This window comes from Perca flavescens, chromosome 8, assembly GCF_004354835.1.
Source record: "Perca flavescens isolate YP-PL-M2 chromosome 8, PFLA_1.0, whole genome shotgun sequence".
NCBI classification, from domain to species: Eukaryota; Metazoa; Chordata; class Actinopteri; order Perciformes; family Percidae; genus Perca; species Perca flavescens.
In genome coordinates this window covers 31164517-31180879 of record NC_041338.1, presented here as the reverse complement: position 1 = coordinate 31180879, position 16363 = coordinate 31164517, and the positions used below count along the sequence as shown (strand labels likewise).

At 38.9% G+C, this 16363-nt stretch overlaps 2 protein-coding genes across 10 annotated transcripts in view; one reads left to right on the top strand and one right to left on the bottom strand.

The window, feature by feature from the left end:
- The window catches only part of lrrk2 (leucine-rich repeat kinase 2), a 48221-nt gene extending 47285 nt beyond the window's left edge, over positions 1 to 936 (bottom strand). The window contains exons 1-2 of one of the 2 annotated variants that reach the window (XM_028584556.1): positions 422 to 936; positions 114 to 273 (exon numbers count right to left, since the gene is read on the bottom strand). In XM_028584556.1, coding sequence (XP_028440357.1) covers positions 114 to 261 — 148 coding nt within the window. In that variant the 5' untranslated portion in view covers positions 262 to 273; positions 422 to 936. Of the gene's footprint in view, positions 1 to 113 lie in introns of both variants that reach the window. The other variant, XM_028584557.1, reaches the window with a different exon arrangement.
- LOC114559737 (proton myo-inositol cotransporter) lies at positions 717 to 12059 on the top strand. Of its 8 annotated transcripts, none has more exons than XM_028584564.1 (11): positions 717 to 785; positions 3116 to 3582; positions 3763 to 3922; positions 4940 to 5148; positions 5341 to 5449; positions 5678 to 5841; positions 6213 to 6327; positions 7414 to 7539; positions 7973 to 8091; positions 9630 to 9782; positions 11379 to 12059. In XM_028584564.1, the coding sequence occupies exons 2-11, from the start codon at positions 3144 to 3146 to the stop codon at positions 11603 to 11605; spliced, it is 1821 nt and encodes a 606-aa protein (XP_028440365.1). In that variant the 5' UTR covers positions 717 to 785; positions 3116 to 3143; the 3' UTR covers positions 11606 to 12059. The 8 variants fall into 8 exon arrangements, with proteins under 8 accessions (XP_028440365.1, XP_028440364.1, XP_028440363.1 ...); XM_028584563.1 differs by having other exon boundaries at positions 740 to 785; positions 3119 to 3582; XM_028584562.1 differs by lacking the exon at positions 717 to 785 and adding an exon at positions 1306 to 1900 and having other exon boundaries at positions 3119 to 3582.
- The last annotated feature ends 4304 nt before the right edge of the window (positions 12060 to 16363 follow it).

The window sequence follows — 16363 nt, the reverse complement described above, 5'->3', positions numbered from 1 at the left end:
TGTCCCACCAATACGCATTAAGACCATTAACAACATGGCTAAAGGAAATCGTGCCTGTTTACGATGAGCAGCAGCATGATGCCCATGCAGGAAGAGAAGAATGGGTTTCCTACCATTGTCGGTGTGCGCCAGGAAAAGCAGGTCCTCGATGATTTGTATTAGTGTGCACAGTTGCCTGTCTTCTTGTAGAATTTTCAGCCTCACCAGAAGTTTGTTCAACCTCTCTTCTAACTCCTCGTTGTTAACCATGGTCTTTAACATGCTGTTTCCCACCTGGGGAGTCGCATTTAAGTCAATCAGTGACGTTACAATCCCTCAGAACCGAGCTTCGGGCGGGCCGAACTGCTGCAGCATTGCTACAGTAGCATGGGAAGAAGAAACGAGTAAAGTCGCACTCATTTCATTACATCACATTACTTACTATTAGCTGTGTTACATCATGTTACATTAGCTACAGTAACATTGCGGATAAGTGGCAGGCCGTCACGACTAGAGAAGCTGTCAGTGAGACGGGGTTTCGGTTCAGACGTTGACATCACCGTCCTCGGCTAACTTTCTTCTGGCAGAGAAAACATGTTCCTCTTTATGTAGCTGGAGACTCTCGGTTGTTTCTGTGGGAAAAAACACGTCCACGTCCTTTCTGAGATTATGTCAGCCGTGTTCCTTCTTCCTTAAAGTCACATCATATGACTCCGGTTAAAAAAAACTTCCCATCTGTTAAAGAGGAAACTGGAAACTGCACGGAGGGGACGCGAAGAATCGTCTAATCTGCAGTGTTCCACTCGGTAAAGTTTGTAGGCTACATAGCTAGATTATAAAACCGCATCGTTTTTGTTTTTTTAACTCGATTTACATTTGCTGTGATTGACAGTTTACACTTTTAGGGGCTATCGAGTGGCATTTGAGCTTGCCTCCCACACCGGAGTCTGATGTCAGTTACTGATTTGCCGATTTATAAAACAGTTATAGACTTGGCAGTGATTTGCGCCGTATTACATTCAAATAATTGCAATTTGAATGTGTGTTTGCGAATGGACAAATATACTAAGCCAGTATAGCAAATATTCAGACGTTTTACAGCTAAATTGAAGCGATATCTCAATTCGGCACACATCACTTTACACAAAACTGCGATTAATTCTTTATTTCGGTCGGTTCTTCTCTCGCCACCATCGTCTTTGTTTTGTATTGCGCATCTATCAGTGTAACTACGGTGGGTTTTTTTAATTAGTAATATTACCAAGTGTCCAATTTAGTAACTGAGTCAATATTTTTTGTAAATAATAAACTGGGAAAGAGATGGACTTTCTACGGGAGTTTTTGTTTTTATTGAATGTCTAAATCTTTTACCACATTAAAAAAGTTTCCTGTTGCTTGTTATTCCTGGAATGAAGGCAGGTTGGATTTTGTCAAAAATGGAAATTGCAAACTTCTGTTTGGGGTAACAATGCAAACATAAAATAACTGGAATTTGCCTATGATATATAAATAACCACATTAAAAACACAAACAGCTCACCTGATCTTCTAATAAAAAAGAGGGGAATGCCCTTACTAAATAAAACCCAAATTCATCAGTCATTTTCTAGTATAAGAAATCGCTTAATATGGAAACGTGTTGTATCGAGAGCTTCATCATACTACGCCGACTTAATATCTAATTCGAGCAATGCAAATCCCTACTGTTTAACAAGCATGATAAGGTAACACAGCTGTCTGCTGTGAGAATCATAGTGGAGGCACAGGTAAGCTAAGTTCAAACAATGTAAATGGGCGTGTTCGGTTCCTCCTGAATGCTTCAGGCTGAAGGAACATCATATGATCGGGCATACAGTCCATCGATCCGGGGCCATCCGCCAAACTTCCTGTTAGTTGAAGAGGACACCACAACATTGTTTCAGGTCAGGATACGCTTTTCACTTCGCTGTTCAGTTAATTTTGCACGGATGTCATCTGTTTCATGTGTGAGTTTGACGTTTCATATTTATCTGCAGTGAGTGATAATATTTGTTCCAACAGTAGCTAGTTCAGTAAAGTTGGAAAGATCCTAAGTTCCGGGTTCCAAGTAATAATGTCTCCAAAACTAGGCTACTACTCCAAAACTGCTTTTGCATATTTCGCAATTTTTTTTGCACACACTGCACTTTGTAAGTTTGTATCAATAAATAAAGCACTAGGTTACCCTACTAATACATTCTCAGATATTAGTTGGCTTTTGAGATATTCTCACCACCCGCCCAAACTGGCAACCCTCTGTGTAAAAGTGGAAATACATTTACTTATATAGGCTATGTCAATTAATCGTGTAAATAAAATAAGTATATATTGTTTTATATAATAAAAAATACAGGGATAAAAATTGGTCGGCCACATGTGTGCCGATTTGCCGAGTAGACATATAAATGGTCTGAACTTCTGTTTTCACGTATATAACATTTGCCGATAAACAAGGATTTACAAAAATGATAGATTTTAAAGGGAGTTTGGCGCTGCGCTGCGTTCTAAAGAATGTTGTAGAAATGAATGAGTATGGAATGATTTGGAAAAGGAATTACGCATCTTATTTATGAATAGTTATTTTTGACATTATAAGTCGTGAGATAACTTAGTATTGTTTTGTTGTTGTTTATTTTGTGGTTGCTCTTTGCCTCTGGGCTGGCAGCTGCCGGGTGACGTACTCATAAACATGGCCGCTCTCAGAGCTAAGCGGTATCATAGTTGTAAACACTCGTTGAAAGTAAATTTGAAGCATGGTCTGAAGCCATTAAAGTGCACCGTTTAGGCAAATTCCTCACATGACGCGACATTGAAATCGGCTGTAGTCCTACTAACAGAACCGCAAAGTCGACCACAGTAGGGGCTTATAACGAAATGTTATCGTTAGCTAAATTTAGCTAGCTGTTAAAATGTCGAGGTTTTGGCTTGCTCCCTGTTTCTTCTCTCGAGCTGGACCGCAGGAAAATGCCAGTTGAAGGTTATTTGGACGTCTGGCATCGCAAAAAATGCAGCATAAGTATCTCCTTTTGTTTGGGCCCACTTTGTTATCAACTGCTATGTTTTGAGGGAGCTTGTATATGCGATGACAAATTATGTTTTCCCCCCCACCCTATGTCCAGCAGCCACAATGAATACAGTTTGAAGCACATGAGCAGCTCCATGGGCGGCAGGAGACAGAAAGCAGAGGATGGCGGAGAGCAGACTCTTATTGCACCTCTACGTCCTACTGGTGGGGATTTCGTGGACCAAGATGCCTCCACACCAGGGTTCGTCTACGTGTTGGCGTTCTTCTCTGCCCTGGGAGGATTTCTCTTTGGTTATGACACCGGTGTGGTCTCCGGGGCTATGCTGCTCCTGAAGGAGGAGATGAACCTGAGTGCTCTGTGGCAGGAGCTGCTGGTCTCCAGTACTGTTGGGGCTGCGGCGCTCTCTGCCCTGAGCGGAGGCTTCTTAAATGGTTGGCTGGGGCGCAGGATCTGTATCCTTTTGGCCAGTTTCATCTTCAGCATCGGTGGCATCATCTTGAGTTTAGCCCCGGACAAGGTGGTTCTTCTTGTGGGCAGAATCACAGTTGGTTTGGGCATAGGTGAGTTGGTGTCATTTGGATACATACTGTACATCCAGGTAAAGTTAGGGGATTATCACATATGACTGTGGATCATGTAACAGAATAGAATTAGAATTTATTGTCCCAAGAATTTTCTTACCAAAAATTTGACATAAAATACGTTTCTGAAATGAAACCCTTTCTTGATTTCTGCATCAGGCATTGCCTCTATGACAGTTCCTGTATACATTGCCGAGGTTTCTCCCCCTCACCAGAGAGGTCAGCTGGTCACCATAAACTCCCTCTTCCTCACTGGTGGCCAGTTCATTGCCAGCGTAATCGATGGAGCTTTCAGCTACATGAGCCACGACGGCTGGAGGTATGCACATTGGTTCTACCACTACACTGTCTTCACTGCTAGTAACTTTCCATGACAGGCGTTTACTTTAGTTTTGTTTACCCAGTCTCTTTGTTTGTGAAGAGCGTGACTGATATATCTGCATTGTCAATATTAGCTTGTCCCAGATATATTGCTGTTGGCAAATTGTTACAAGAGGCTTAGCCAAAGGTTTTGTTTGAGGTAATCTAGTATTGGGGTTGCTTCTATAGTTTGTCCACCTGAGAGGACTGACAAGTTTATTTTTCAACTGTGAGATATCTTGGTCACAACTGTTAAATTAAACTTTTACAACTCTCAAATATTGTTATTGGGGCTCTGCTTAAAAAAAAAAAAAAAAATCCAATAAACAAAGGGTAACACTGATCCTTAAAAAAACAAATGCAAGGATTGGCTCGGATTTCAGTGCGCTGAACAACACCCTCAATTGTGTGTCTTTGCTGCCCTAGTTTATGATTTAGATTTGTACAATGACGATGCAGCTTGAAATTGACTCCCTGTAATAGGGCTGGGCGATATATATCGATATTATATTGATATCGTGAGATGAGAATAGATATCATCTTAGATTTTGGATATCATGATATGACATAAGTGTTGTCTTTTCCTGGTTTTAAAGGCTGCATTACAGTAAAGTGATGTACTTTTCTGAACTTACCAGACTGTTCTAGTTGTTCAATTATTTGCCTTTTCCCCAATTAGTCATTATGTCCACATTACTGATGATTGTTTATCTAAAATCTAAGTGTGAAGATATTTTTTTAAAGCACCAACTGTCATCCCTAGAATATCGCCGCAATATCGATATCGAGGTATTTGGTCAAGAATATCGTGATGTCTGATTTTCTCCCTATCGCCCAGTCCTACCCTGTAATGGCCTCCAAGACCTCTGAGTCTTCAGTCCCCACCTTGAGAATCAGCGGTGGCAGACGTCTCTTTTAGCGTCTCACATCGGTATCTTTCACCCCTTCACTCCTTCTCGTTCTCTCCATAATGCAGGTACATGCTGGGTTTGTCCGTTGTCCCAGCAGTGCTGCAGTTCGTCGGCTTCCTCTTCCTGCCTGAGAGCCCTCGTTGGCTTCTCCAAAAGGGCAGGAACCAAGAGGCCCGCCAGACTCTCAGCCGGATTAGAGGGGGCCAGAACATTGACGAGGAGTACGACACCATCAGAACCACCATCGAGGAAGAGGAGAAAGAGACTGGTGGAGGTGAAAGATTTCTGTGAAAACAGAAAAAAATAAAATAAATCCCTTGACAAAGTGAGCTTGTCTATATGGGACAAAACTGCCTTTTGTGCAAAGTGACATCGATAGCCAAACATAAAAAAAAAATGTAGATACATGAGTAATGTACCTACCTTTTAAATAATTATTAAAGATTTTTGGCTGTTTTTTCTTTAGGACGCTTTGTTATTTTGCGGATCCTTCGCCATGGCCCGACTCGAAGGGCTCTTATCGTTGGCTGCGGCCTCCAGATGTTTCAGCAGCTGTCTGGGATCAACACCGTCATGTAGGTCGATCCCATCGATTAATCTTGTAATAGCTCCCGTTTAATTATCTATTATCACTATTGTAAAAAGCTCAAGTGATAAATCGGAGCCTTTGTGTTTTTAAGATGTCCTGACCTGTCTAACTGGAGGACCCTCTGCTGAGATTTGGTTGGAGGTTGGAATGCAAATTAGATTGGGCTTTTCATTGAACCTCTTCACTCTTTTTTTTTTTTTTTTTTTCTTTTCAGGTACTACAGTGCAACCATTCTGCAGATGGCGGGAATACGGGATGTTAAACAGGCAATCTGGCTGGCTGCTGCAACTTCTGCTACCAACTTTGTGTTCACCTTAGTTGGAGTCTGGCTGGTGGAGAGAGTGGGCCGCAGGCACCTGACCCTTGGCAGTCTTTTTGGTTTGTAATTTAGATATTTCTACAGTAATTTAAAGATTTTCAAAAATCCAGTGATTAGTTGATTTAAATCCATAACAGAATAGAATCATTCTAAAATAGAGCAAGACTTGCTTAGAGTAATTTTATGTTTTATTGAGACAGTTTATATCTATTAGGTGTTGTGTCATGTTACCATAGCATTTCGTTATTGATAGTATTCAGATGGACATACAATGGACAGGCAAAGTCACTAGGATACATTGTCTTTCTCTATATTTTATTTGTAATCATATGCAGAAGTCTCTGTAGAATTTATTTATCCAGAATTTATGAGACATTTTTTCTTCATCAGAGCTTCATTTAGTGTGTTTTTTTTTTTCTCTCTAATGCAGGTACTGCTCTGAGTCTGACTTTGTTGGCAGTCGGATTCTTGCTGTCTGCCCAGTATTCTCCGCCTATCACCCTCCACCCAGTCGACTCTCAAAACTCAACCTGCAGATTGTATGGGTAAGAGAACACACCAAAGCTACACAGTCCTTAGAATTATTACCACCAACCATTCGTATTCATTTTGAGTTGTTAGTTTACAGTTTTTCTTAGTGATCCTGATATTGATCCTGGCATATGTAGGCAATGTGGCTTCATGTCAAGATATGGCCAGTCCAATATCCCCTTGGCTTGGTTTGTTGTTCAGTCCCAAAAAGTCTCACAAGTTTGCTTCATAAAGGGTGAAATTCATCGTCCTGACAGAAGCCACAGTCGTGTTTAATGTTAATTCAATGTAATTCATTGGACTTGACTCACTTTTTCTCCACGAGCAAAATTTCTCGACTCACCATCACTCTCTTCACCTACACATGACCCAGAGATGAATACATGAAATCTGGCCACCTTTTCAAGTAAAATGTTGAAAATTGTTCCTGAAAATTGCAAAGATTAAAGATATTTTTTGGGGCTTTATTGATAGGACAGCTTAGACATAAAACGTGAGAGAGAGGGGAAATAACATGCAGCAAAGGGGCTCAAGGTGCAAGCTCTACCGGGTGAGCTGCCCAGGTGTGCCAGAAAAGTAGGTTTTTGACACTTGACTTCAAAAGAGTTCCTGTAATTACTTAAATATCATCGTGATACTTTCTTTGTACAACAGGCTTCAAATTGTTAAAAGTTACAATTCATGATTTGATATCAGTGAAAAGCTGCTCCTTGGTAAACCTTTCGGAATCAAAAAGTCAAAAAGTATATTTCCATCTTTACATGAGTCCTGTTTCTATTACACAAATATTGAAATATCCAAAAGGCTTTTGGAGCCACCCATATGATCCAAATGCACAAAAAGCACTTAAATTGAGCTAAATTTGACTCACAGAGGTGTACCTGTATTCACTTGTGTTATGATTTGACCAAAGGTCCATCTCATTGTTCTTCCTGCGTCTGTGGTAATTGTTTTCAACTCGATGTAAAGCTTTATCACTGCTGACAGAGTGATACGTGTGCTCGTCTGTTGCTCAGTCAGTAGTGTGGCATCCTTGTGTGGACATGTGTGTATTTCAGAGTATGTAAGTGAGTTGTTTCACATTCAGCTCTGTCCTCAAGGTCCTGTGAATTCTGCATGTTGGATCCGGACTGTGGATTTTGTTATCGTGAAAACGGCACCGCAGTGTACAACTCCTCCTGCATTCCTGTCAATCAAGTGTCCACAGAAGACGCCGCCTGGGGAAGGTCAGACACCGCTTTTTCTGTTTGGTTGTGTCACAGTACATCCTCCCAGCATCCATGTGGCTGTCATTACAACATTATCGTTATGTTTCAGATATGTCTTTTAAAATATACATACAGTAGAAGCACCTGTGATCTGCACTGCAGTTAGATTGCTTTGCACATGACATAATATCCAAAATAGCAGTTAATAAAAGCACAGAAAGACGAATTCACTCGCTTTCAGCATCTCTAAAGTTGAAGATGAAGGAGTCACATCGTCTTTGTGCTACTGTACGTGATGCTCAAAATACAGAATCAATCAAATGCAGCACACAACCTGCAAACCAGATTTTTTTTCCCGCTGGACTATCAAGATTGATTTGAAGTAGGTCAATCGGCAAAACCTTTTAGAGAAATGTTGGTTTCAATTTCTTGCAATGTTTCTTTCATCCAGGTGTTCCAACCAGACAGAGGCAACTGATAGCCCCATCTGGGCCTACAACTACTGTCCAACATCATACTCGTGGGTCGTCCTGCTGGGCCTCATCCTCTACCTTGCATTCTTTGCTCCAGGTCTGAAACGACTTTGTCATTGTCTTTCAAATTCTCAAATCCAGCAGTCTTCCTACAGTCATGTGAAAAAATTAGGATACCCATGCTAAAGTTGACTTAAAAGAGGAATAAAAAAATCATCTTTTGGAAATTGATCTTGATGCCTTAATTAAAAAAAATGAGGAAAAATCCAATCTTTAAGGACACCAATTTTGTTTGTGAATGAATAATGTATCGTAAATAAATAAATAAATGTTCTTCCTTAAAATACAGGGGGCATAAGTAAGTACACCCCTATCTTAAATTCCCATAGAGGAAGGCAGATTTTTATATTTTTAAAGGCCAGTTATTTCATGGATCCAGGATACTATACATCCTGATAAAGTTCCCTTGGCCTTTGGAATTAAAATAGCCCCACATCATCACATACCCTTCCCCATACCTCGAGATTGGCATGGTTTTATTTCAGTTAGCCTAATAGCTGGTTTGATTTGCATTGAGAGATGATTTTATGGAAAGTATCCCATGCCAATCTCTAGGTATGGTGAAGGGTATGTGATGATGTGGGGCTATTTTTAATTCCAAAGGCCAAGGGAACTTTATCAGGATGCATAGTATCCTGGATCCATGAAATAACTGGCCTTTAAAAATAAAAATCTGTCTGCCTACCTCTATGGGAATTTAACAATTTAACAACTTACTTACGCCCTCTGTATTTTAAGGAAGAACATTTATTTATGTACGAAACATTATTCATTCACAAAGAAAATTGGTGTCCTTAAAGATTGGATTTTTCATAATTTCTTTTAATTAAGGCATTAAGATCAATTTGCAAAAGATGATTTTTTTTATTCCTCTTTTTAGTCAACTTCAGCATAGGTGTCCAAATTTTTTCACATGACTGTGTATATATATATATCTTACTTCAACCTAAACCATCTTTGATTGTTCTGAGCTAGTTTCCGTTTAAAAAAAAAAATGATTAAGTCATATATATGCAATACATTCGTGAGCATGAATGGCACTTTGTTTATTTTTTTTTACTTCTGCACATATGTGTGATACTATGTATCTAAAATACAGAAATTAATAATACATTTTATAAAATTGATAATCTCCTGAGGGACCTAAGAACAAAATAAGAATAAAATATAATGTAAAAAGGGTAGCTGTAATAAGCAAATGCTTCAACCTACACTTTTTTGATATCCGTATTGATTATAAACGAGTTAAGATGACACTGCTGAACTAAGGTGACACTTTTTTTTTTTTTTTTTTTTTTTTTACCATTTATGTTATGTAAGTGATGTTGTGTGTTTATGTGATTGGTTGAAATAAAATAAACTCAGAAAACCACAAAAAAACAACACATACCTTTCACTTCACTGTGACACAAACCCTGATGGCTGATACAGGAAACAGTTGCCAGATAAAGGAGATGATTATTTATACAGGACCCTAAACATGGTGAAAAAAACAATCTTCCTGCTAACAAATGTCTAACCCATTTATTATGTGTATGATCACGAACGAATAAGAAAAGCATCTCTGTGTGTTAGGTATGGGCACCATGCCTTGGACAGTGAACTCCGAGATCTACCCACTGTGGGCTCGCAGCACCGGCAACGCCTGTTCAGCCGGGGTCAACTGGATCTTCAACGTCCTGGTGTCTCTGACCTTCCTTCATGTCGCCGAGTATCTGACCTATTACGGTAAGATGATGGTAATTAAGTGTCACATCATGAACTGTGTTTACGTGTGAGGCGAGGCGTTTTATTAGTCTGGCTATCACCAGACCAAGCTCAATTTTTTTTTTTTTTTTTTAAGATTGAACATTACAAGAGGCTTGATCAACGGGCATAGTTGAAATGACTCTGTACACAATTGGATAGACCAATCAGACCGACAATCCTGGTGACTTAGCAGCTTCTCTATCGTCATCGTGTTAAATCCGCCAATAGCGCGCCAGGTGGATAAGCCAGTTTGTGATTGGTCCCCGCAGATTTGTAACGGAAGCAGGATAGATAAATGTACAGGTGTCCAGCCTGAACTGCAGGGCGAAATCAAATTGGGGCCGGGTTTACCCAGTCTAGCATTTTATAAGAAAAGCATGTGTTTGTTTTTATCATTATAGGTCGATTTTTGCTGTTTAAGAATTTTTTTTTTTAACCCCTCCTTGTCTTGTATTTTAAACTCAGCTATACATTATTCAGTGTTGCTCACACAGATTCCCCTGGTTAATCACTTCACTTGGTACAGTTTTTTCCCAGTTCTCTATTTCTTTATTTAACCCTTGTGTTGACTTTGGGTCGCATTGACCCGTTTTCAGTTTTTGTTTTATATCAGAAAATATGGGACGTAGAAATAAGCACTGAAAATGTGTAGAAGAAAAATGTAACAATTTAAAACGTTGGAAAAAGTAAAAACAAACTGTGAAAAAAAGGCGTCAAAAACGTTGACGGGAAGAAAACACAAGGGTTAATAATATGTTGTCTGGGAAATCATCCCCTGGAACTTTAGTGGGAAATTTTTGCTTCAGCCTGATCCTAAAATGTTTTTTGTTTTTTTTACTCCTTATAAACTCAGCAAAAAAAGAAACGTCCCTTTTTCAGGACACTGCATTTTAAAGACGAAATAACTTAAGAGATCTTCGTTGTAAAGGGTTTAAACTATGTTTTCCATGCTTGTTCAATGAACCATAAACAATTAATGAACATGGACCTGTTAAACAGTCGAAAAAGACAGTAATAGCTTAAGGGCGGTAGGCAGTTAAAGTCACAGTTAAAAGGAAATTAGGAAAGTAAAGAGACCTTTCTACTGACTCTGAAAAACACCAAAAGAAAGACACCCAGGGTCTCTGCTAATCTGCATGAACGTGCCTTAGGCATGGTGCAAGGAGGCATGAGGCCAGCAGGGCAACACATTGCAATGGCCCTACTGTGAGACACCTAAGACGGTTATGGGTTGCTATTGTGACATTAAATAAACTGAAATGCTAAACCCCAGTTTGCATTTTCATTTTGAAGTTTTTAGGTAGCACATTGTCATCTGTTTTTGAAAATGAAAATGATGTGATTCTGCTGGACGCCAATTGAATTCTGTAACACCCTTTGCCTGTGTGGATGTGGAAGTCATGTCACCTTAAATCTCATATGAATCCAAACCTATCAACCAACATTTATCCATTGATTTTTATTTTTTTATTTTAATGTTGTCCCACATTATGCATACGCAAATGGCAGCCATAGCTCAGAGCCATGAACTGTAAAAAATAAATAAAAATAAGTACATGTTTGTCTCTCTTCCAGGGGCGTTCTTTATGTACACCGGCCTGGTTGTTTTGGGTATCCTCTTCGTCCAGGGTTGCCTCCCAGAGACCCGGGGCCTGCAGCTGGAGGACATTGATAACCTGTTCACCGGTCAGCTCTGCTCCTGTGGAGCCTCCTCACCCCGTGACAAAGGCCACGTCCACTACATTCGGGTAAAAGGCAGCAACCACCTCCACTCTGACAACGACGCTTCAGATGTAGATTAGACTGGGAAGGTTGTCTCTTTCCACTCTGTCCTTTGGTTGGCTGATGTGGGGAGGAGAGGTAATCATGTGGCCTTCTGCTGGATGCAATCAAACACCGGCTAAAAAGGCCTGAGCTCTCCGGTGATTGGCTAGAAGTGGAACTCCCCCCCCCCCCTCCTTTTTCCGTCTGCCTTTGTCTCACCTGGGAGTTGGTCTGCTTTTCAGTTTTTTGCTTTTAGATAGATCAATACTTTATTCATCCTGAGGGCTTTTGTGCATTCTTCCTGTTTCCCATCATTCCCTCTGTCATCATAAACGGGAACTACTGGAGGGTTATGGTGAGCAGTGTTGATTGGAAAGGTGTTGCTGGGATAATGATTATCCCAGGAGAGTTATGGTATGTCCTAAAAAAATCAGGTGACACAAACCGGATTATGGTACTTTAAAGGAACACGCCGACTTATTGGGAATTTAGCTTATTCACCGTAACCCCCAGAGTTAGACAAGTCGATACATACCCTTCTCATCTCCGTGCGTGCTGTAACGCTGTCTGACGGCTCCAGCATTAGCTTAGCCCAGCACAGATCCTTCAGGTAACTGGTTCCAACTAGCCTGGTGCTCCGAATTGTGACAAAAGTGACAAAATAACACCAACATGTTCCTATTTACATGTTGTGATTTGTTGAGTCACAGCGTGTACAAAAAAAAACGTAACATGAGACACAGCCATCTTCTAACCGTAAACAAACCGGGAACTACAGTATATTCTCAGACAGGCTTGCTGCGAGCATATCACTCCGCCCAAGTACTATATTCTTCCGCCTGAGAATATAGTTCCCGGTTTGTTTACAGTTAGAAGACGGCTGTGTCTCATGTTACGTTGTTTTTTTGTACACGCTGTGACTCTATAAATCCCAACATGTAAATGGGAACATGTTGGCGTTATTTTGTCACTTATTCGGAGCAGTAGGATTACTGGAACCATTCACCTGATGTTCTGTGCTGGCCTGATGCCGCTGGAGCCGTCAGACAGCGTTACAGCACACACGGAGATGAGAAGGGTATGTATCGACTTGTCTAACTCTGGGGGTTACGGTGAATAAGCTAAATTCCCAATAAGTCGGCATGTTCCTTTAATGGAAAGTCATTGTTTACAGTAGCAAACTGATTGGTATTTTTAAGGACATTAAATATAAACTTTGGGAAATTACTTTTGTTTTCCCAGCTGGTAAGCATATCATGAAGAACACTGCATGATTGCAGTTGAGCATCCATCTTTTGTCTGGACTCTGAGACTTTTATTTAGATACCATGCTATATGTTTGTATTCTAGCCTTAATGATCTGTAGTCTTAAATTTATGAAGATTACAGATCCACACATGGAGAAGGGAAAAACTCTTATCATTGAGTTCTGCTTTATTTTGACCTTTTCATATCTGTACACATTCTGTAGAACTCTTTCCTGAAACACATTCCTGCTGAAATCACTAACATGGGTTTAATCTTTGAATCTGTGCTGGTGTAAAACAAAAGAGTTGATTGTGCGCTGCTGCTATTGTTTGCACAAATTGTCTTTTCAATTAAAGCAGAAGATATTTATATGGCAGAGTGCTAGAATGAGTTGCTCAAATCTTTAATTTTCTAGCAAGGTTCGGAATTCAGCCCAGCACAATATGGAACGGTGGGGTCAGACAGTGCCATAGCCTACATAACTGTAAGTACTGCATCAAGGTGCTAATAACTTTTCTGCTATCCTACAAATATGCCTTTTATAATGATTAATATATTTGTTTTTGCAGCTCAGATAATGGTGACCAAGTAGCCCTGAACAAGTTAATAGCAAAGCACCTTTGTTTACAACATCCTATTTGCACAGGCACGCTTCAATTTGCACTTCAAAATCTAACTACAAGATTTTTTTTAAATTCTGATGCAGTCTTGATTTTTATTAAACTGCAAGCTAGGAATTGCCATGCCATGTTTGTGCAACTGATGTGTTCCCTTTTTTAAGTCTTTTTATTGTATTTTCATATACAACAAACAACAGATACATAACATCCCACCCACCCACATCGCACCACTGCTACAAAGAAAAGCGGACTATAAATTAAAATTAAAATTTTTTAAAAAAGGAAGGAGGACAACAACATTCACATCATACAATGTCATTAGAGTCCATCTGTTCGACCAATGTAAGAACAGGTTGCTAAATATTACTGAATTTAATAGTATTACCTTGTAAACAATAACAAATTTGTTCAAGAGTTAAATAGTGCATAACGTCGTTGATCCAGTGTTTTTAAATACAGGTGGAGACTTATGTGTTCCCTTTTTAAATGTTTTATTTTAGAACAATCATTATTTTCTAGTACTGTTTTTTTAGTAATGTACGGACACCTGGGGATGTCTAAACTGAAGTTTTCTGATGAGTAAAATATTTGGAAATGGCACAAAAACATTAATATTTATGGGAACAGAATCTTCCAATATTTCTAAACACATTTTGTGGTTACAGATTTCACACATAATGTAATATATATATATATAGTTGTTAAACTCACCAGCCTGTGCAAGAACTTAAAAAGGGAAAAAGTTTTGGAAATTGTACATGTATTGACACAGACATTTTGTACACTTACGAAGTTAGTTTATTGTCGGGTAGACAGTAATGATGAATGTTTTGAAAAGGAAAACCAAGTTTATAGGCCATAGATCCATTTGACCTCATGACAAATGAGATGTGTTCATGTTGGTACTGTTTTTGTTTACATTTTGTATATGAAATGCTGCCGTATGTACAATTACATTCCATGTCTCTGATCATGTTCTGTGATCTTTGGGAAATAAATATACACACTTTGAAGCAATTTCAGACAATGTATTGCATTTATTTTGCAAAACGTAAAGGCTTTGAGTGAGTGTTTACATTTCAATAGTCAGTAGATGAAATAAAATAATAGCTTCTGTGTTAGCTGTGTTGTAAGGCAATCTTTCCCAGGGCAACGTTTCAGGAAGGAGGTTTAACAAACTCTGAGTTGATTTAGCCTGAGATGGGAAACTCTGAGTTTTCGGTTCCAGAACAGCTGATTTGAGTTGGCTCAATCTCCTCAGAGTAGGTTCACTCTGAGTTAAGCGCGTGCACCAACACTATAAAAAGGCAGCATGAATGGAGCAATAATAGGTAAAGAACAACTTGAAGTTTTGACTAAAAAGTCATTATTTGGGCAAATTTCTGTTTTGTGAAGTTAAACTAATTTGGGTATACATTTTCAAACAGTCTTTCGAAAACGTAGTCAGATTTTCAGTCTCTGTAGAGCAGCCAGCATGCAGTCTTTGGCTTGGCTTCACTATAATATGCACTGACATGTGTCTAGTCATTAGTGAGCCTGTAGTTTGCCGTGCCTATCCTGTCCCGGTAACTTGATAGGCTTGTAACGGGATTCCTGTATTAATGTTGTTATTACAGCTTTGCTGTGGCTTAGTTTTTTTTTTTTTTTTATAAGGATATTTTTATTATGCTTTTTAACACATAAACACCAACACGGACAGACAAACAATACACAGTGGCTCCAGAAACTAAATATCTAAATATAAATTCCATTATTGCAAGCTATGATTTCTTTTAAAACATTTCCTTGTCTTTGACCAGTATATTTAAGTAAGGATGTTAAGTCTTTAAAAAATGTCATCCGTTGTTTTTATATTGTTGCTTACAATTGTGTTGATAAGTCATGTCCAGCAGTTTTGCCCATGTACTGTAGATATTACATTATGTTCAGATTAGATTGAGTGTAATATACACTGCCCAATTTTAAATATATCAAGGTATTTCTGCAGAGCAACAAGATGCGTGTGCCAACAATTACACAGTAAAATGTGCCAAAATTTGGGTGAGCATTCCTATAGAAGCCCAGTATTCATGTTAAATGTTTCATGTTCAACATTGACCTATCAATAAGCCCTGGTCACCTGGGCCCTCTGAAGGGAGACACCATTCTCTTTAAAGCATCCTTTAAATCCTGTATTTAATCAAAAAGACATTCTGCATCAGCACCTAAGAAACTTCCTCAAAAATCAGTTATGGTCCCTGTTCTTGTTGTGTAGTGTACCCACTGTTCCACCACTAAGTGCCCTCACACAGTGCCATGATGGTTCATATCCACTGGGTGGCACTAAAAGTTCCCATAAGTGAGTAAGTAGTGAACCAGCATCATTTATACAGACCATTACTTTATAGATTGCACTAAGCTGCAGGTATGTCTTTCACATGCATAGATTAATACTTTTTAATGTTTCATATGGACTTCATATACAATACTTTTATTCTAATTTTCATATGTTTATGCATTATGTATCTTGTAAATTGTCTATGTAGTTTGTAAGTTTTGCTTTTTATAATGACAAATTTCGGTAGGCCTAAATGAAACCAGTTTAGATCCATGTTGGTGTTTTAGAGATACAACCTCATCATTAAAGTATTACACAAATGGCTGGATGTGTTTGTTTGTCTTCAAACTAACTATATCAGATTGATTTAAAAAAACTACCCCCCACATTTAAACATGTTTGATTAGTTGATGACTAATTTGTATATTTTACTATTACTGCTGTTATGCCGTTCAATTGTTTTGTTGTCTGTTATTTATGTCTTCCTTTAATTGTAAAGTGCACTAAGACCATGTTTGATGGTGATTTTACACTTTAAATACAATATGATTGTATTGATTGATGACAATGCATGTAAGATTTTGTAGAGATTACGATAAGATAATGTACTT

Excerpts from the sequence above, each read along its gene's own strand:
- LOC114559737 (XM_028584558.1), top strand. The coding sequence starts at position 2,961 with ATGCCAGTTGAAGGTTATTTGGACGTCTGGCATCGCAAAAAATGCAGC. Across the intron at positions 5,842-6,212 it reads GACCCTTGGCAGTCTTTTTG|GTACTGCTCTGAGTCTGACT; the intron begins GTTTGTAATTTA and ends TCTCTAATGCAG. Across the intron at positions 8,092-9,629 it reads CCTTGCATTCTTTGCTCCAG|GTATGGGCACCATGCCTTGG; the intron begins GTCTGAAACGAC and ends TCTGTGTGTTAG.